Source organism: Nicotiana tomentosiformis, chromosome 4 (genome assembly GCF_000390325.3).
Source record: "Nicotiana tomentosiformis chromosome 4, ASM39032v3, whole genome shotgun sequence".
Taxonomy (NCBI): Eukaryota; Viridiplantae; Streptophyta; class Magnoliopsida; order Solanales; family Solanaceae; genus Nicotiana; species Nicotiana tomentosiformis.
Window position 1 is genome coordinate 78,539,621 of NC_090815.1, and position 22,418 is coordinate 78,562,038.

General features: G+C 37.4%; 1 protein-coding gene across 1 annotated transcript; it reads left to right on the forward strand.

The window, feature by feature from the left end:
* Positions 1–15,868: 15,868 nt before the first annotated feature.
* Positions 15,869–16,888, forward strand: LOC104107630 (nitrate reductase [NADH] 2-like). The gene has a single exon (XM_009616482.4). It carries the CDS (start codon positions 15,869–15,871, stop codon positions 16,886–16,888), a length of 1,020 nt encoding a protein of 339 aa, XP_009614777.2.
* The last annotated feature ends 5,530 nt before the right edge of the window (positions 16,889–22,418 follow it).

A 22,418-nucleotide genomic window follows, 5' to 3' on the forward strand; every position in this document is an offset into this window, starting at 1 on the left:
CGTACCTAAAAGCTGATATATATATATATATAAAACTGTGCAGGCCGATGAAGCCGCCATGAACATCTACTGATAAAAAAATATACAGGACTCGTCTACAAGCCTCTAGAGATAACTGAACTGTACCATGGTCGGGACAGGGTCTCGACCTACCCATCAAACCTATATATATAAAATGGACTCCAAGGCCTAGACCTGGAAACTCCGAGGAAGTGGAGCTTACCAACCAAGCTGATGTTTGACTCTGTCTACTGGAAGGTTTGTCCAACTGTCAATCAGGACCTGCATGCATGAAATGCAGCATCCCCAGCAAAAGAGACGTCAGTACGAAATAATGTACTGAGTATGTAAGGCAACATAATAACTGAAAGCTGAAACTAAACTGATAATATAATAACTGAAAGTAACTGGAGTCAAAGATAATCTGAAGATATGCTTACCTGCTGATACTGACTCAACTCTATCAATATAGTAAGTAAAATAGTTGTCCGGCCTTATAAGGCTCGGTATGCGTAACTGCTCTACCGTAGTAGGCTCGCTCATAGGCGCTCGGCCATACTAGGCTTTGTATCTCGGCCATTCTGGGCTCGCTCATAGGTGCTCGGCCACAGTAGGCTCGGTATATAACTCACCATCTGATCAGAGGTTGCCCAATAGGGGCCTGTCCATCGATTATAGCTCGATGGTAGTGAAAATAATATGATACTGTATATATATATATATATATATATATATATATATATATATATATATATATAGACTCTCTGCTCTCTTGGTTGAAAGAAGACAAAACTAAACTAAATATGAAGTCTCGATAAGGGAGAATGTTGTAACTTAGGAGACTAGGACAATGTACATAAATTCAGGAATATGAACTTCTCTTTATGTCTCGTTATCAAACACATGTAGTTACTAGATCATGCCAAAATGAAAGAAAGGTTTATCCTTAACATACCCTTATTATATCTTCCTTATTACTCAACCAAGCTCGACACAACGTCTTGCATCTACAACAAGTGAAATAATATCGTTGTTAACATATAATGTCATACCATCGTATTTGGCTAGTAGTATGGCATAAAGAAAATCGGGCAGCAACTCCCCTATTTTTAATACATCCCAAAGACCATTAAGGGTCATCAACAGCCCAACAACAATAACTATAACCAACAATAGCAACCCCAACAATATAATCCAATATGAGTTTCTCCGATTATCTTAACAATCATATTGAGCGGCAAGCTCGTTTTTACTCATAACAATATATAAATTGAATCCAACTCGTATTCCATAAATTAGTTTACAACCTTCAGAACATCATACTTATATGTACCATATTATTTCTAGTTTAAAACATCCACAAAATGCCTTCCAAAACAGCCCCATACGTCTAGCACCTTAATGTTTATCGTCAATCACTTGTTTTTCATCTTTTCTTCTTCAATCAACTTAATTAACACCTATAAAAGCTTAAAAACATCATCCAAAACATTATCAAATTATTTCTCACAATTTCCAGCCACCACAAACCATATATTTAGCCACAAAACAGTCCAACGAAAAAGATAACTGTATCCCATGTTCCTTCAAGTGCATCTTATGGTTTTTCACTCAAACAACACAACCAACACAAGATTAACCTTAGGCACAATCAAGAAGATGTTATACATACCTTGTACAATAGCTACAACTCTAAACCTCATCTCAACTTAGCTCACAATAGCTCTCAATCACACCACAACACCATAGAAACATTCTCTTGTAGTCTTTAACATCCTTGATGATGATTTGAGTTGTTGTTTACTTGAGTTTGGTTCTTGTGATCTTGAGATATGTTAGGGATGATTTTGGAGATCTTGAGAGTGGCTTTGTGTGAGTAACATATGTATTGATGACGAGATATAAGGGGATAAGACCACCGCCTCAATTCTCCAAGCAGGTGGGTAAGCTGCCTTCTTGGAAGCTTGAGCAGTGCTACTTCGAACACTTGTATCTCTCTATTCCGATATCGTATTGACAAACAGTTTGCAGCATTGAAAATTAGACACATACGTATTTAATTCCATATAAATATCTCCATGTAACTCTTAATATATTGGGAGAAAACTGTGTCGCAACTTGACCTATAAACCTGCCAGTTTCTCCGAAGTGCGACGACGTGACTTGGCGATCCTACTTTAAAAATCCATACTTCTCTACCCCGATGTCGTATGAATATATGTTTTAGACCGTTAGAAGCTATGTTCCAAGACCTTCGTTTTGGTATGAGATATGTCCCAAAATGACATCATAAAGCTTACGAATTTAATTTCTCAAAATGGCTCGTTACAAGGCAAATCTTAACTCGATACTTCCGTACGTTAAATTTAATTTTTCCCAAACTTTATATTTTATATTCAAACATCATATATAGTCATATTATGACTTTATAATCATTTAAATCACGATTAACAAGTCTCATATTCATTATACATCACCTTAGGATGCACAGGGTGTAACATCAAACTTGTCGACTTTCGACGAAACTTATTTTCTTCAATTTATTTAGCTTCTAAGCTTTCCAACCCTCTTGGTACTCATTATTCACGATCTTAAATATTTATAACCTCCAAGGTTACATGATTAACTTACTTTATATGCTTCCAAATATAATCTTATTTCTGAGCTTACATCAATTGACTTACGATGTATTCTTACGTACAAAAATATGGGGTGTAACAGAAACTTACCCGGTTCAGTACATGTTGTGCCTCGTTAAAGAGGCTAGGAGTCTTCATCTTCGCCTAATCCTCTTCGGTCACCAAGCAACAAAGATAACTAGCCACACCAACCGGTTCGGACAACGCTCGGGTATCCGCCGGGATCGTAAACACAATCGTTCTTTTGCGGTCGAGATCCATGCTCGTAGTAGGGAATTGCTTCATGAGCTTCGGGCTCGAGCTCAGTCCGCCTGCGTCCGACTACGCGTCTTTATTCGGGATCTCTAGTGACCGAATCCGGAGTAATCTTCCAACGCGTCGATGTTCCCACCATCAAAGAAAAGGTTAGAGGCCTCATCTGCTGCCCGTGCTGTCTCGCTTGGTTTCTCCTTGACGGACTGAGCCTTGTCGAATAAAGACTCTGTATAGGATGGAAACTCCATGATGTCAATGACACCGGTGCCCCCTCGGAGCAGGAGTAGATTCTCGGGAGATCGTAGACACTAGTTTTTCTTCTGTCTCCCGATCTAAAGAGGGGTCAGCCTCTCGGTCGCTTCCCCCGGTCACCGCCCGTTCTTCTCCATTGGGCGACGAACTCTAAGTCTTCATCTTTAGGATAATCCATGAGCCGATAGAGGGAGTCAGGGTCCGGTACCCTATCCTGGGTACTCTTCTTATTGCTTTTTCGTGCCCGGACCGTTACCCTCTTCTTCTTGGCTTCAGCGTCCGAGGAACCCAAAGATTTTCTATTTCTTCTCTTCTTCTCCTTTTTCTTCGCAGCAGCCTCAGGCTGTCCTAAAACAGAGGGTTTATCGGGTGAGGACGAGCCTCATCCTCGTCCAATGACCGGAGCTCAGTGGTCTTGGGCAAACCTATGAAAGAAAGACAGGGATTTAGAGAAAACAGTTGAATATGTTAGTAAGTTTGGTCAGGAATAACACTCACCATGGGAACGAGCCTCTCACTTACCCTTCGAGAGCTTGCGCCTTTCGCGCTCAAAATATGACATCTGCATGCAAATCCCCTTAGTCCAGTCCTTGAAGCGGGGAATTGCGTTGGGGACTCGGGCAACCGCTGCACGATGGTAGAACCAAGCAATGAAGATGGTCTCTATCTTCGTTGATGCTCGAGAATGGAGCTTTATTCGTCCGACGAACGAGCTTGATCAATCCGCCTCAGAAGATTTGCGGACTGTAGAGACGGAACAGATGGTCGAGGGTAAACCGGGGTGCCTCAGTGTTATTAACGAAGTGGCGGAGGAGTATCACTAGCTTCCAAAAGGACGGATGAATCGGCCCAAGGAAGACCTCGTATCTATTGCAAAAGTAAAAAACAATAGGGTCCACGTGGGCAAGTGTGAAGGGGTACGTGTAAACACTTAGATACCCCTCCACACGTGTGATGATGTCTTCATCAGGACCGAGGGTGACCACTTCTTTGTCCTCCCATTTACAGTCCTCCCGAACCGTAGATAGCGTGTATTCGGTGATGGAGCATATGTACCTCCTTGCCTTGATCTTGTTGACTGGAGGCTTTTCGACCTTGGAGTTGTTTTCTATAGAGCAACCTCCGAGGATGAAGTTCTTCATGGGAGGTTCCGGGGCCATTTCAGGTACGACCACCTCAGCATCCATGGCTGGGTTCGAAGTTGAAGGGGCGGTTTGTTGGAGCACAAATTTCGAAGTCTTCTCCATCGAGTTCTAGGAAATATGAAGATTTGAAGATGAGGATGAAGGTTTGAAGGCCAAACTTGAAGACTTAAGGGTGAAGTATGAAGATTGGAAGACGAAGATATGAAGATATATAGAATAATATATGAAGATTTGAAGGGGTTAAGAGCAAGTAAAATGTTCGAGGGTAAATTACGGAGTTCTCTCGAAAAGTAAAAAAGTAAAAAAAGGATCGAAGCTTTTATAGTGAAGGGGTAATCAATGCGTGATGTTTCACATTCGAGGATGGTCAACCGGCGGTTGACACATGTCCGAAGTCAGAACGATACGATTGATGGGATGTTTTGCTGACCCATTGACTCGATTATAGCATACAGAAGAAGGAACCTGGATCAATTAATCGCTTCTCGTCGCTTCGATAAATCTGCTCTCCAAAAAGCGAGGGGACTATCTGTGTACGGGTAAAATTGGGGGCAATATTTCCCCCAATTACCCAATAAGGAAACAAGAAGAAAGTGCGGTCCGACGTAACTACAAGCAAGGCCGAAAGACCTCTCGTATCGAAACTCGGGAGGAGTGAACGATGTATCTAGGATCAGGCGCGGCAAGTCAACGAACCCAGACCAAGTAAAGTTTCAAGACCACAGGAAACAGAGGAACGATTGGGCATGCCAAGTAGGGAGCCGTAATATTCGCCCACAACCGAATATTACGGCACAAATCCCGTCCGATATCAACTGCGGATTGATATTTACCGAAAAAAGAGTTTTTTACCTTATTTAGACTTGTATTAGGACTGAAATTCCCCTACTATAAAAAAGGGAGAATTTTTTTCATTTTAACACTCATTGACATGCATATCAAAGCAATAAAAGTTTATTTTTGTCTTCTAACTATTATTCAACGTGTTCTTCAATTATTCTCTTCTTTAATTGTAATCGAGCTCATATCGAGGGTTCGATCAAGGCCAAATTTCAGTGTTCAATTTGAGACCAGGCTTGATTGTTACATTGCCATTGGTTTGATAGTTTATTCTCTCTTTAATTTAATTACTTGATGTTCTTAGATTATTTATATTGAATTAATTACATATCTTTTAAACCGCACATAAATTTAGTTGTTATTTATTTTTAAGGGTAAACAACCCTTACTTGCAATTATTTTTGATAATACAACTATAGTTTATTTCTGACATCTTCAGTATATATTCAAGGCGAAACACAGGGAAACAAGAAATTAAATGGCTGCATATCCGCAGACGTAATTTGATATGGCCCTAGGACAAAAAAGCCCTTGGACCCTCGCCCAGCCCTCTACCCCTCAATTCAAATTTGGCTCCACTTTTTACGGTGGAAGATTAATTGAGTACATATTGTTTGGATTTGGCTCAGCTCGGCTCGTTACTTTGTAGACTTGGTTGGACTCAAGACTCAACATGGCTAAAATTCGCCTATTCTTTGCCTAACACTCAAAAACATATGCTACGAAAATCAAACCTTAGGGCGGTTGCACAATTACCCAAAAAAAAAAGAGATCGACCCTTCTATAATGCAGCCACTACCTGAAGGATTTAGCTATGTATACTAATGGGCATAGAATTATTTAATCCAAAATGTATTTTAGCTCTTCTGATAGATCCTGGCACGACTTTGGTATCTCTTTTTTACCCCAAAGCTGGTATTTTCCCAATTTATATACTGGGAAAATACCACATATGTCCATTTATAAATAGTTTATTACAAAAAATCATCAATTCATAAAATATTATTAATATTAGTCAATTAGATATTTGTAGCCAAAAATGTCAAATTTTTGCTTTTTTTTTTTGGAGTGGGTGTTATAGAATATATTGGGCACACATTAAGGAGCTTTAATCTAAGTTTTGTGATGATTTTGTGAAGTTTTGACGTGGTTTGAATTGAAAATTTGAAGTGGAAGATGAACATGAAAAAAATGATAGGTGTATCACACTGTGTATCACTTATGTATCACATATGTATCATATTTGTATCACATGTATATCCATGTATACCTGCGTGTGAGATACATGCGTGATAATGTTTGATACATGTGTCGCTGAAAAAATTTTCGAACTCGATTTTAACTACCAATTTTGATACCAAATCAGTTCAAATCACCTCCAATCTTTCTCAAATTTTGTATATTGACTCATCTGTATGTTTTTAATGAATCTCAATCATATCCATTGAAAAAAATTCCTTTTTGCTTAGATTTTTGAAATCTTGTATTTTTTTTTCCATATTTCATCACCTTGTTTACTACCTCATTCATGAAATTTCCTTTCCATCCTTCATCTAATGTTGCTAATCACACTTAAAAATATAGAAGGAGATCTTTGTGTGTGATTTTTGGAGAAAAAGAACCTGATTTCTTTGGACTTTTAATTTTTATAAGTGTTTGACTAGTTTTGATTAGTCTATGATTAATGGCTAAAGGTTAGTAAGTTAAGACTTTTTTGAGACATTTATGTAAGATTTCCATTTATATTTAGTTAAATACTTTCTTATAATTTGTTAAATGATCAAATTGTGAAAAAATATATTTTAAATCATGATTGCATACTCTGACACTGATGACAGAACCCAGGCAAACAAGAAGCGGCTGTTAGCCCGAAGCAACGTACAGCAGCACCGTAACCTCTTTGCTATATATTGGCAGCCCCTAAACAAAAATCATAACCCTTTGTACCCTTCCTCACCCCGGCCCCTCTCCGCGGCCAAGGGAATCAGACGCCCCCCCTCCCAAATTCAAAATTCTTAACCGACCCTCCCCCCAAATTTCCTTCTAAAAAAATTGTAATGGATCCCACCCGGCACACAAAAAGATAAGATTGTAGGTCCCACATCCTAGCCAAGCCTTCTATTGTTGTGGTTTCCTCGTTTTGGGCTCAAATTTTCAATTCATCGACTTTCCGAAAAACATAAATCGAGGTATTCCGATTTAGTTTATGTCGAAACTCGTATAATAATGCATATTAGTTGTTTTGAATGTGTTTTCATGTTGTTTTATATTTTTTTTGCGATTAAACTAGTATGTTATTTTTATCCGGACTAAGATATTAGTGTTTTGTGTTTGCTTTGTGATTAAAATGTATTTGTTGTTTTTATATAGTTTAGATTATTTATTTGCTTAAACACTAGTGCCCTTTTAGCGTGGTAAAATGTAGAGCCTTTTAGCGTAGAATCCCTGTAGTTTAAGTACCTTTTATACTGATAGATCAAACACAAACTCTGTCCAATTAAATATGATAAAAATTAATTATTTAATTTACAAAACAAATATACCAAATTATGAAAATATTTAAATTGACATACATAAGAATTCAGGATAGCTTGGTGCTACTGGGCATCAAATATCAAGTCTGGAACCCATAGGTATATACTCTATCCAATTAAATATGATAAAAATTAATTATTTAATTTACAAAATAAACATACAATATTATAAAAATATTTAAATTGACACACATAAGCATTCAGGATAGCTTGGTGCTACCGGGCCTCAAATATCGAGCCTGGAACCCATAGGTATATACTCTGTCCAATTAAATATGATAAAAATTAATTATTTAATTTACAAAACAAACATACAAAATTATGAAAATATTTAAATTGACACACATAAGAATTCAGGATAGCTTGGTGCTACTGGGCCTCAAATATCGAGACTTCAACCCATAGATATATACTTTGTCCAATTAAATATGATAAAAATTAATTATTTAATTTACAAAACAAACATACCAAATTATGAAAAATATTAGAATTGACACACATAAGAATTCAGGATAGCTTGGTGCTATTGAGCCTCAAATATCGAGCCTGGAGCCCATAGGTATATACCCTGTCTAATTAAATATGATAAAAAATAATTATTTAATTTAGAAAACAAACATACAAAATTATGAAAATATTAAAATTGACACACACAAGAATTCAGGATAGCTTGGTGCTACTGCGCCTCAAATATCGAGCCTGGAACCCATAGGTACATACTCTGTCTAATTAAATATGATAAAAATTAATTATTTAATTTACAAAATAAATATACAAAATTATAAAAATATTAAAATTGACACACATAAGAATTCAGGATAGCTTGGTGTGACTAGGCCTCAAATATCGAGCTTGAAACCCATAGGTATATACTCTGTCCAATTAAATATGATAAAAATTAATTATTTAATTTACAAAACAAACATACAAAATTACGAAAATAATAAAATTGACACATACAAGAACTTAGGATAGCTTGGTCTTAGTGGGCATCAAATATCGAGTCTGGAACCCATAGATATATACTCTGTCCAATTAAATATTGTATAATTATAAAAAATAATTATTTAATTTACAGATCAAACATACAATTAATGTTGTTTAATTTATAGTAGACGACATGGATGTGCCGCCTATGCATCCCAGACTTGTCTCCGATGAGCTATTAGTGTTACAGGGCGATCATAGGTCCGCCTACGTATGGGAGGGAGAGTTACTGGCCCAGACTCACCGCGCCAGGAGAGTGGACGGCATGTGGGATTTTATGAAGGACAAAGATCTCCATCCACGTGTAGTCCAGTGCCTGCGGGATACAGGCTTCTACAGGATTTTAGAGATCGGGCAGCTGCAGCTCGACTAGTCTTTGATCACGGCCCTGATAGAGCGGTGGCGACCGGAGACGCACACTTTCCACCTGTCTAATGGCGAGGCCACCATCACGCTGCACGACATGGAGGTTTTATATGGGATGCCTGTTGATGGACTGCCTGTTGCACTGCCTCAGGCCATGAGAGAGATGACGCATGGGCAGTATTTGGACATGCTGCAACAACTCACTAGTTTCAGGCCACAGGATGAGACTGCACACTCAGGGGCCAATCGCATGAGTTTGACAACTATTCGACAACATTTGGAGATATTGCATCCCGACATCACCGGGGAGACAGATGATCTGCATATTCACAGGTATACGAGGTTGCTGCTGCTCCTTCTGTTTGGGGGGGGGGGGGGTCTTGTTCCTGAACACTTCGGGGAACCTAGTCAGCTTGCGATTTCTTCATCATCTTCAGCTGCTAGATGATTTACCCCAGTACAGCTCGGGTGCTGCTGTTCTCGCCTACTTGTACATGCATCTGTGTCGGGCGAGCATAGGCACCCAACATGACGTATGTGGACTTTTGCCGCTTCTACAGGTGACAACATATTCGAATACTCTGTTCATTCCTTCCAATTCTATCTAGTCAAAAATTTTCTTAAACTTTACGTCAACTTTGTATGTTAGGTTTGGGCCTGGGAGCGGTTCCTGCAGTTGCAGCCACCTCTACCACTATTACCTCCGGATGTACCACCTCCGTTTCTCCCTCTAGCTAGGAGGTGGGCTCTCCGGCGTAGATATGTACGAGATTACGAGGCTCGGCATAATCTCCCCCTTTGCAGGGATGTGTTAGATATGCTGGAGGGCGCACAAGTAAATGTGTACCTAAACTTACTTGGTATAGCTTCACATGTGTTGCACATACTCATGTTTTCTGTTGCTATTTGATAGTTCATATGGACGCCATACAACGACGACTTGATAGGTGGCCTGCCCGATTATTGCTCGGCCGACCGACTGATTTGGAGCACTTCCGTCTCGCTCATGTGCCTCGATATTGTGGAGCATCATTCCACGGAGCAAGTACTTCGCCAGTTTGGCCGTCCGCAGTATATACCGGGAGGGCCTACATGGGAGGCCACACATTATCAGCGGGATGATCGTTCCAAGTCAGACGGCGCATATGTAGCATGGCTAGAGGCGCATGTCCATACTTGGGACGACCGAGCTGACCTAATTCCCCCCCCCAAATCCAGACGGAGACTATTCAGCTCTATATGCCCTGGTACCACCGCGTTACCTAACTTTTTGTCGGGAATCCCATTTATCAAGCTGGCGGTCAGTACGTTCCATACGCCAGGAGACACGAGGCCCTAGTATGTTTTCTGTTATTATTAATTATATAACTGTAACATAGTGTTCTATAGTTTATATTTTATACGTTGTGCAGGCTACTGGCCTACATGTAGTTTACCAGATGGGACTACAGATGCAACAGCATGCCGGCGAGGGAGCGACCGCTTTGCATGATTACGGCCGGCAGGTTACAGAGGTGGCTGCCCGGACACTGCAGCGAGCTCGAGAGGATCAGCTTTTGGGACACGACCCTGCTTATGTGGCGCCAGAGCAGTACCAACGAGGTAGGGGTGTCGCACGAGGGAGGGGTACCCCACGAGGCAGGGGTGCCCCTCGAGGTGGGGGTGCTCCACGAGGCAGGGCTGCCGTACGGGGTCGTGATGGGCGGCGAGGAGGTAGTCCCCAGCAAGGGGGCGTTGAGGCCCCTGTTGATGATGTTGATGCTGATCTGCCGGGTGACCTACATGAGCCGGACGAGTATCCCACCAGCATGCCGTCATACATCCTTGGGATGCAGCTCACTCCAGGGACTTCGCAGGTGACCCCGTCAGGTCTGTTATTGATCAGGGGCACGGACCTTACCGGAGAGGATTGGGAAGCATACTTCCCAAGGTCATCGACCGCTGCTGAGGATCGGCCGACCTGATATTTGGATAGTGGGCACCGGTTGAGTTATGGCTTATCATTACAGGCGCATGTATGTTTTTATTAGTATTAAATTTAAATTTATTTTTTCTTTTCTCATTTATTTTCCATAACTTTATTAATTTTCTTATTAAGGCTTCATCCCCGCCCATCTCTGAGGTCCATTTGTGCGATGCTGACATGGCTGCGACGGATGATTATATTCAGGAGCCCGACGAGACCATGGTAAGATAATTTAAATTGTTGTGACTTAAAATATACTTTCCTATACTGAGCTGACTTATTCTTTTGTAGGTTTCTACTAGAACGACGGGCCCTTCTACCGATCCTGCCAGTACCACTGATGATCATGCTGCAGCGCATCCTGCTATAAAGAGGTGCCGTGATGAGGATGATCCTGATAGCGTAGCCGGGCGGGATGGGATGTGCCTCAGGCCAGCGGCTGCATTGAAGCACACAGGCTGTGGGACACATTGATTTTTATTTTTGTATTTTATGTAAATAATAACAATAATTTTTTATGTTTACATAATATGCGCATTATGTTTTGATTTTCCCGTTCCTTCTTTATTTTAATACTACAACACAAACACAAAACATAACAATTTAACATAATTTAAATTCAGTACAACTAATGAAAATACATGACACGGAAAACATAAATATAAAGTAGTACACTCAACACATACATGTCATTGTTTAGTCACTGCCGCCCATTATTCTCTGCTCCAACCACTTAAATTTCTCTTCCATCTTATTTTATTCTAATTCTGCCTCTTTCAGTTTCTCCTTCAACTCCGCAATTTCTCGTTTATATTCTTTTTCATATTCACACTATTTTAAGGTCAAATCATGAAGATACTGCAAAGATCGTTTGTAACATTTCTGCTTACAAGATTCATCAATCCATACCTCAAAATTGCAAAAAAGTTCGTCGGGAACCCTATAAAACTTGTTCACACACATCCAGTAGCGGCGTCCAACTTCACCATCATCCCAACAGTTATTCATCAAATATTTTTTGCCGCACTCGCACCTTGGTACATAAAGGCATTCAGACATTTGTTAAAGCGTTTAAAAAAACCTTGCTTTTATGGAAAGTTTTGCTATTGGTTATTGTTAAGCGCAAAAAATAACTAGAATGCGCCCGTTATTTATAGGCAAGGCAACACACATAACGTAGTATTTAACCGTGCTATATATATTCACATAATGTAGTATTTAATCGCGCTATGTGTATTCACATATTTATCAGAAATCTACCTTTAACTCAACTATTTTTGAACTATATTTATCAACTATATTTATCAAATATATTCACATATTTTTCCGTTTTTAATCCAATACTATTTTTGATTACATGAACGGGAGGGAAAAATTCATTAATTTACTCAACTGAAAAATGTTAAATATCAATAAGATTTAACAAAAATGGAAACATAATTTTATTTGATACATCTTGCAACATAAACAAAACAGCTACTTATTACAACATAAACTTTTGATAGTTGGGCACATTAGAAGAACACCCACCACGAGCTTGATTACCACCGCCACCCAAACTAGCCAAAGGACATCTTCGACGGTCGTGTCCGGTTTGCGAGCATATACCATATTTGCACGCATAAACAGTTTCTGCTAACATCCATTTGGTTCCATATACACGTTCTCTTCTGCACCTGTATTCGACGCAAATAGTCCTTGTTACACACCATTTTAAATGCTTCCGGCGGCCAATAATGCTCAGCACCCACTGGCTGTAACTGCCCACTATAGGTATTTAAGTAAGCAACAACACTATATTATTTATCAACGTAGTTGGTTGGCCCTAAACCTGTATGTTGAAAGCACCTGATGGCATGTGAGTACGGCATGTGGTAGATGGACCATTTCCCACAAGAGCATAACCTTCTAGATTTATTTATGGTATGTATATTATTCCTCCGGTTTTGATGGATAGCGGTGCGAACTTCAAAAATATTTCTGTCGTGATCATACTGCAAAAATGAATGTCAATGTGCTCGCCGCCTGCATTTCTCAAATCTCTTCATCGGCAGTAGCATAAATTCAACACCCATTTTCATTTATGACGTTGCAGCTCCCTTTCAACAAACCTCTCCGCCATCTGCTTGAACGACATCCGCACCATGGCAGTGACATGCAATCCTCTTGCCAACTTCAATAACCCGTTGAAACACTCTGACACGTTTGTAGTCAGAACTCCCCATCTTCTTCCACCATCTGCATGCAAAGTCCACTTATGAAGCTCATATCGCATCAACCAATGATAGGCTCTCTCGTCTTCCTACCTGATAGATTCCATGTGCCTCCGGAATTTATGCTCTTAGTGGTTTATTGCTGCCATCCACATCAAATCATGCAGATCCTTGTTAGGATGTGCCTTCTGGAAATTGGCCTTAAAGTGACTCACACAGTAATTGTGGTAGGCATAAGGTTCTTGCCATGCAGGCAAGTTCTCTACAAAACTTAAGATACCACCATACCGATCAGATATTAGACAAATGCCGGAACGTTGTTTGACAACGTGCTCTTTCAAATGGTTCAAAAACAGCGTCCACGTCTCTTGGCTTTCATTGGCACAAATAGCAAAAGCTAGAGGAAATATTTGTCCATTAGCATCTACTGCAACGGCTATCAACAGCTTGATATCATACTTTCCATAAACATGAGTGCCGTCTATGGATATTACCGGCCGGCGATGCGGAAAACCATCAATCGCTTGTTTAAATGCCCTAGAACACGTAATTGAATATATATTATGGTTTTCCCGGACTCCGCTCAAGCTTCCATTCAACAACCGTCCCGGGGTTAAAGTGTTGCAGTGCGGCCATGTACTTGGGTAGAGCTGCAAATGACTTATCCCAGTTACCATAAACAATTTCAAACGCACGTTTGCGTCCGAGAAATGCCTTTCTTTTGGTAATGGTATGGCCATATTCCTGGTGGACTGATGTAATGCACTCTTTGATTTTATACCTTATGGACGCTTCAAGGTATGGAATAAGGACAAGAGAAATCAAGTCAATATCCAAGTTGTAGTGATTCCCATTGAATGTGTCCATTTCACATCTGTGGGTGGGAATATATTTACTCACTTTCCACAGACCTGTGTTCTTCTTGCTCGCACGCAGCATCCAATGACAACCCGTAAACCATCTGCGACAAACAACCTTGTATACATCCGAACTTGGCTCCCATACCGTCATCTCACGACACTCTTTTACGCTATACATTTTCGCCGCCCTGTTTAGGCGACTTTATCAGGAAAAAGCATGCCCTTTGTCAGCACCGTTGGTCTAGAATCATCCCACATTGTTGTCCGAATTTCATCAAAATCCCTTGTGAGAGCATCCACATCCGGCATACTTAGCAAGTTATTAAGGTAGGGAATCTTCCTTGAATGAAACGACACTTGGGATTCGTACACTCTTGGTCTAACGGGGGATGGATCATACTCCCTCGTCAAATCAGGTCCTTCATTCTCTTCCTCCTCGTCACCATCCTCACGAGAGAAAGGTATGTCATCTCCGGAATCATCGGCATTGTTGTCATAATCACTGTTCTCTTCCTCATTCTGTGCATCTGCCAGATCCCGATTTAATATGTTATTTTCGGGCAATTGAGTGAGGACAGGTGGTTCAACTTGCTCGTTTTCACTGCACAAACAACAAAATAATAAGCTACTGAAACTAATAAATACTTTCCATATAGTTGTATCACTTCACTTACAAGTCGTAACGTGTTGACATTCCTTGATGGACATTATCCTGTTGGTGATGACTCTCGGATGGACCACCATGATCCAACACACCAGAACTACGCATATTCCAACTGGGCGTGGGTTCATAACTTGTAAAAGTCATATCTGATTGTACCCCCTGTGGAATATATGAGTGTTAATACAAATTCAATACAACAAAAATATATATCGTAACACTAAGGAAAATTAAAGTTTACCACTCGTCTTGTAGATTATGGAAAGCAGGAGAGAAATTATTTCCTTGCTCCTCATTCGTCCGTGGTGATAAGTTTAAATCAGGGCAAACTCTTTCATCCGAAACCTGTTCGGCAAAAACTGCTCCAGAATAACCACCCGATGACTGAGGGTTATCCCTACTATGCGCAACCTCATTATTGCGAACGTCTTTGACCTTGACGTACATTTCCAATATTTTTATCACAAGAAATTCCCGGTATTCATCCGGAGTCCTCAAAAAATCCCTCAAAGTTTCATCATCATCGATGTTAAACTCAGCGTAACAAGCAACTCCTTGTGGAGTACCGGTTACTTTAAGGTTCACCGAACATTTCATCACGCTCATTTTATTACATAACAACGATATCAATCTATCGTACTCCATTGTAAGTGGCAACTTAACATGACACTGTGGAGATAAACTATAGCTCACAGAGTTATTCGCCACCACAACCTCACCCCCTCCCTCCCCCCAATATAATGAAACCCTTACTTTTCGCTCTTCAGACATTATGAAAAAATGCTTGAGAATTTAACAAGAAGAAAAATTTGAACGAGAGTTAGGAATATTTTTGAATGGATTTTTGTAAAATCCTAACGCCTTTAAATAAGGCAATGCCTAGCTCGGTGGGCTGAATTTTTTAAGGTATAATGCTCTTTTAAAGAGCGTTATACCCATTTGAATTATTGTTATGTCAGTTAAAAACGCAGGAGACTTATTGGTGGGCCCACAAAACAGGTATAGCGTAGTTATATACCGCGCTATGTATATAGCGCGGTTTACAGTAGCGTATATATATATATATATATATATATATATATATATATATATATATATATATATATATATATATATATATATAGCTCTTTAAACACTCTTTTTTATACAAATGTCACTCTTTTTTTTTAAACACTTATTTCCGTCACACTTATCCAAAAGAACCACAAATGGGTCTAGGTTCGAACTAGCACCTACACCTTCCCTCCTATTCCTACCCTCTCTTTCCCTAAGAATAATACTTCAAACCCCACCATTTTTCTTTGACAAATACTCATCATCCGACGAGGACGAGGACGGTTATGAAGATGATGACCACCAAAAAAACGAGTACCTTCAAATGATCAAAAATGGGAATTCAGAGTTAGAGCCATCTGTTCACGACACTAGGGATGAAGGAACCGCTGATAATTGGGTTGAACGGAACGCTTCCTTGATTCGTCTCACTGGAAAGCATCCATTTAACTCCGAACCACCCTTGAACCGGCTCATGCACCACGGTTTTATCACTCCGGTCCCACTTCATTATGTTCGTAACCACGGACCAGTTCCCAAGGGCAGGTGGGATAACTGGGCCGTGGAAGTCACGGGTCTAGTGAAGCGCCCTATGAAATTCACAATGGACCAGTTGGTTAACGAGTTCCCTTCTAGAGCATTGCTCGTTACGCTTGTGTGTGCTGGCAACCGAAGGAAAGAACAGAACATGGTTAAACAAACTATTGGTTTCAACTGGGGTGCCGCTGCCGTTTCAACAACTGTATGGCGCGGGTTACCCCTCCGCGCTTTGTTGAAACGGTGCGGTATTTATAGCAGGAGAAAAGGGGCGCTTAATGTTTGTTTCGAAGGTGCGGATATATTGGCCGGAGGTGGCGGTTCCAAGTATGGAACCAGCATTAAGAAGGAATTCGCTATGGATCCGTCGAGAGATATCATCGTAGCTTACAGGCAGAATGGAGAAAAGTTGACGCCAGACCACGGATTTCCAGTTCGGATGATTATTCCAGGATTCATTGGTGGAAGAATGGTGAAATGGTTGAAAAGAATTGTAGTCACTACCCAGGAGTCAGAGAGCTATTATCATTACAAGGATAATAGGGTTCTTCCTTCTCATGTTAATGCTGATGGTACGTAATTCTGAATTAAGATGACTAATTTGTTCGTTTAATATAATTATGAATTTAATTTATCCGAAAGATATCTATAGCCAACACAAGAAAAGGTGAAAATAAGACAAGCTACATGTTTCAATACATTATGTTGTCTACTGAGAGGATTTAATATATACTAGTTTTAGGATACGTGCGGTGCGTGTACCTTATCTCAATGAATATACAATTATAAAGTTAGATAAATATTAAAATTTGTGTTTGAGTTATAAAATTAAATCTAACAAAATATTAAATTATTATCGCAAAAGGTATTATTCAATCGTTATATTTTTTATTAACTCTTTTTCGTTTTGGAATGAGCTTTCTTTTTCTATCCAGCACTACTAAAAATCTGCTAAAAACCGACCAACTATTTCCGACCAACGTTGGTCGGTCAAAAAAAACGACCAAAAACCGTCCAAGTTGGACGGAAACTGGGGAAAAAAAAATTATATTTTTTTAAAACTAAATACCGACCAACGTTGATCGGTAAATTGGTCAACGAATTGACCCAGCTGGTCAGACAAGAAAATTTTGGATTACCGACCAACGTTGGTCGGTAATCTAGATCCAATTTTTTAAATTTTAATAATTATTTTATTATTTAAAATATTTTATAATATCTAAGAATTTATATTTAAAATTACCGACCAACGTTGGTCGGTTAATATAGGGGAACCGACCAACTTTGGTCGGTAATTGTTATTTTCTGCAAAATAACCGACCAAAGTTGGTCGGTTATTACGTCAACATTGATCAAACTTTCGAATTACTTTTATATTTACTATCTAAATAATATAAATGTAATTCGTTAACACTTTTGTAATACAAATAATGAATACACTAACATATACTATATATAACATGCTATTTGTAAATTAATTCATCGACTTATAACTTACTTAGATGCATCGATGAATATTAAAAACAAAATGTTTGACCTATATCGACTAATAGTAAAAACAAAACGTCTCGACTTATATCGATTAATCTAGCTATGCCATGCATTATTAGTGATGAATGAATGAAAAATAAAAGAATTAATACTAAACATCTTTGATATATATATATATATATATATATATATATATATATATATATATATATATATATATATATATATATATATATATATATATATATATATATATATATATATATATAGATCACAAATTAAATAAACGAAAGAAGATATTAGTATTAAGTAAACGAGTTAAATTAATAGGTCAAACATGGTCAAACTTTAACAAGCTATATATATACACACTAACATATACTATAACAAGCTATATATATAGTTAAAGTATTACAGTGAAGTGTGTTTGTATGTGTATATATATATATAAGAACACGAAGCGCTAGGACCACAGGGTCGGGTTCTTTTAGGGATAGACTTGGGAAGATACTAATTAGTATATATACTTTATCATCAAATATATCTATTTGTAAATTGATTCATCGACTTATAACTTACTTAGATGTATTGATGAATATTAATCGATGATTTATCAAAACGTCTCGACCTATATATCGATTAATCTATGTCATGCATTATTAGTAATGAACGAATGAAAAAAGAAGTTATTAGCATCAATTACAATATAGTGTATGTGTGTGTGTGAGAAATTACTCACATACTTAATTATAACTTAAAAAATTTACTTAGATAGATGCTATTATAATTTATTAAAATTAAATAGTTAATATAATTATTTATAAAGATTATGCTTATAGTTTATAATTATTTATAATAATTGCATAGTTAAATAAATTAAATGCTTGTAGTTTATAATATTTTAAGAAAAAAATACAAAAAAAAAAAAATTAATTTTTTTTTTAAAAAAACCGACCAAAGTTGGTCGGTTTTTGGTCAAACGGTCAACACTTAATGTACCGACCAAAATTACCAACCAACTTTGGTCGGTAATTCTAAAATTAGAGAATTAAAAAACGGGAAAAACCCCCATTTCTCTGAAATTTTCCCCTCTTCACTCAAAACCTTCCCCTCTCTGCCACTGCCACTGCCGCCCCTCTCCTTCTCCATCTCCTAAAAATTCTAGGTTTGAATTACAACCCATTTATTTATTATTTCTAGGTTTTGTTAATTAGTTATGAATTAGTTTCAATTGATTAGTGTTTCAATTATTTGAACATTGCATTTTATTGAGGATTAGGGTTTAGGTCTTGTTTTAATTAGTTTTGTTAATTAGTTTTATTAACTAATTAGTTTTGTTAATTAGTCAATTAGTTATGAATTAGTTTAGTTTAGGGTATGGGTTGAATTTCTTTAGTTTAGTTAGTTTATATTTAAACTCGTAGGATATGAATTGAAATTTTAGTTTTTAGGATTTGTTCTTGTGAATTGAACTTTTAGGATATGAATTGAACTTTTAAGATATGAATTGGACCTTTTAGTTATGAATTGAACTTTTAGGATATAAATTGGTGTAATTAGGAAAAAATAATTATCTTGAATTAACTAAAAAAGATATAATTAATTTATAATTGTAGAATAAATTAATTTGTTCTTGTGAATCGAACTTTTAGGGTATGAGTTGAATTTCTTTAGTTTAGTTAGTTTATGTTTAAACTCGTAGGATATGAATTGAAATTTTAGTTTTTAGGATTTGTTCTTGTGAATTGAACTTTTAGGATATGAATTGAACTTTTAAGATATGAATTGGACCTTTTGGATATGAATTGAACTTTTAGGATATAAATTGGTGTAATTAGGAAAAAATAATTATCTTGAATTAACTAAAAAAGATATAATTAATTTATAATTGTAGAATAAATTAATTTATTCTTGTGAATCGAACTTTTAGGGTATGAGTTGAATTTCTTTAGTTTAGTTAGTTTATGTTTAAACTTGTAGGATATGAATTAAAATTTTAGTTTTTAGGATTTGTTCTTGTGAATTGAACTTTTAGGATATGAATTGAACTTTTAAGATATGAATTGGACCTTTTGGATATGAATTGAACTTTTAGGATATAAATTGGTATAATTAAAAAATAATAATTATCTTGAATTAACTAAAAAAGATATAATTAATTTATAATTGTAGAATAAATTAATTTGTTCTTGTGAATCGAACTTTTAGGGTATGAGTTGAATTTCTTTAGTTTAGTTAGTTTATGTTTAAACTCGTAGGATATGAATTGAAATTTTAGTTTTTAGGATTTGTTCTTGTGAATTTAACTTTTAGGATATGAATGAACTTTTAAGATATGAATTGGACCTTTTGGATATGAATTGAACTTTTAGGATATAAATTGGTGTAATTAGGAAATAATAATTATCTTCAATTAACTAAAAAATATATAATTAATTTATAATTGTAGAATAAATTAATTTGTTCTTGTGAATCGAACTTTTAGGGTATGGGTTGAATTTCTTTAGTTTAGTTAGTTTATGTTTAAACTCGTAGGATATGAATTGAAATTTTAGTTTTTAGGATTTGTTCTTGTGAATTGAACTTTTAGGATATGAATTGAACTTTTAAGATATGAATTGGACCTTTTGGATATGAATTAAACTTTTAGGATATAAATTGGTGTAATTAGGAAAAAATAATTATCTTAAATTAACTAAAAAAGATATAATTAATTTATAATTGTAGAATAAATTAATTTGTTCTTGTTTTATTTGTATAGATGGAACATCGTACTTGGATGTACAATAGAAATTATCCTAATCGGCGGGGATTGCGGGAGGATTTTGTAGAAGGGGTTGATGACTTTATTAGACATGCAATGTCACTTCCACCATACCAAAGTGAAGGAGTAATTAGGTGCCCTTGTGTCAGGTGCGATTGTATGAAGTTTAAAAAATCGGAGGAAGTTAAGCTTCATCTTTATAGGAAGGGGTTTATAGAGAATTACTTTGTGTGGACTAATCATGGAGAGATCGATGGTAGCCGTGGGATATTTTATAACATGGTTGTTGGTGAAAGTAGTAGGTCGGTGGAGAATACAAATCTTGATTCTAGAATTCAGGATATGGTTGTGGATGCTTTTGGGGGTGAGCCCAATGAAAATGTTGAACAAACTCCTAATGATGATGCAAAACGTTTTTATGAACAGTTAGAGGAAGCTAGTCGTCCACTACGTGAAGGAAGTCCGCACTCTGAGCTGTCTGTTGCAGTTAGATTACTAAGTATCAAATCTAATTGGAATATTTCTCAAGCAGCCATGGACTCTTTCATTGACCTTATGAGTGAACTAGTTGACCCTAATATCAACTTACCTGGTGATTTCTATAAGGCGAAGAGATTGGTTTCTAAGTTAGGACTTTCGTCAATGAGAATTGATTGTTGTGAAGATGGTTGCATGTTATATTATAAAGATGATGCAACTTTAGACAGTTGTAAATTTTGCGAAAAGCCTCGTTTCAAGAGGCTTTACAGTGGGAATATGGTCGCTGTCAAGGCGATGCATTATTTGCCTCTTATACCTAGGTTAAAGAGGTTATATGCGTCGATGAGTTCTGCTCCTCATATGAGATGGCACTTTGAAAATAGAAGACCACCTGGTGTTATGTGTCATCCTTCAGATGGAGAAGCTTGGAAGCACTTTGATAGGACATATCCAGATTTTGCTAGTGAACCAAGGAACATTCGGTTAGGTCTGTGTGTGGATGGCTTCACGCCTTTTTCTATATCTGCGACACCATATTCATGTTGGCCTGTCTTTCTTACACCTTATAATCTACCACCTGATATAAGATGTATATATAGTATATATATATATATATATATATATATATATATATATATATATATATATATATATATAAGTAATAAGCTATATTCGATAAGCTATATATACATCTTATATACTATATATAAGATGTATATATAGTATAGTATATATATTAAATGTATATATAGTATAGTATATATATTAAATGTATATATAGTATATATATATATATATATATATATATATATATATATATATATATATATATATATATATATATATATCGATATAGAAAAAAATCAGAGAGAGATTGTGATAGATTGATGATTTTGTAAGAAAAATAAAAGAATGATGGGGTATTTATAGTTGAAAATAGGAAAAAAGTGTAATTATAAAAAGTTTGGTATTAAAACAAAGTTGGGGGTTAAATGGCTATTTTTGACAGCCCAACGGCTATTAAAAAAAAAGCAATTTTAAAAAAAATAGCCGTTGGGACCGTTTGGCCCGTTAAGGGATCGGGCCGGGCCCGGTCCCGGTCTCTGGCGGGCTAAACGGTCCCCGAGCCTGACGGGCCCAAATCATAGGACCGGCCCACAAGAACGGCCTAGGCACACTAAAACCGGGCCAAACGGTCCTAGCCCGTTTAGTCCGTTTGGCCCGCGGTCCTGGGCCGGTCCCGGTCCTGGACCGGCCCACTTGCCACCCTTAGATACATGTCAGATCCAGGAAAAGAGCATTGTGAAGGTGTAAAATGGATATTGCGATATCTCAAAGGCACCTCAGGTATGGCACTTTATTTTAAAAGGATCAA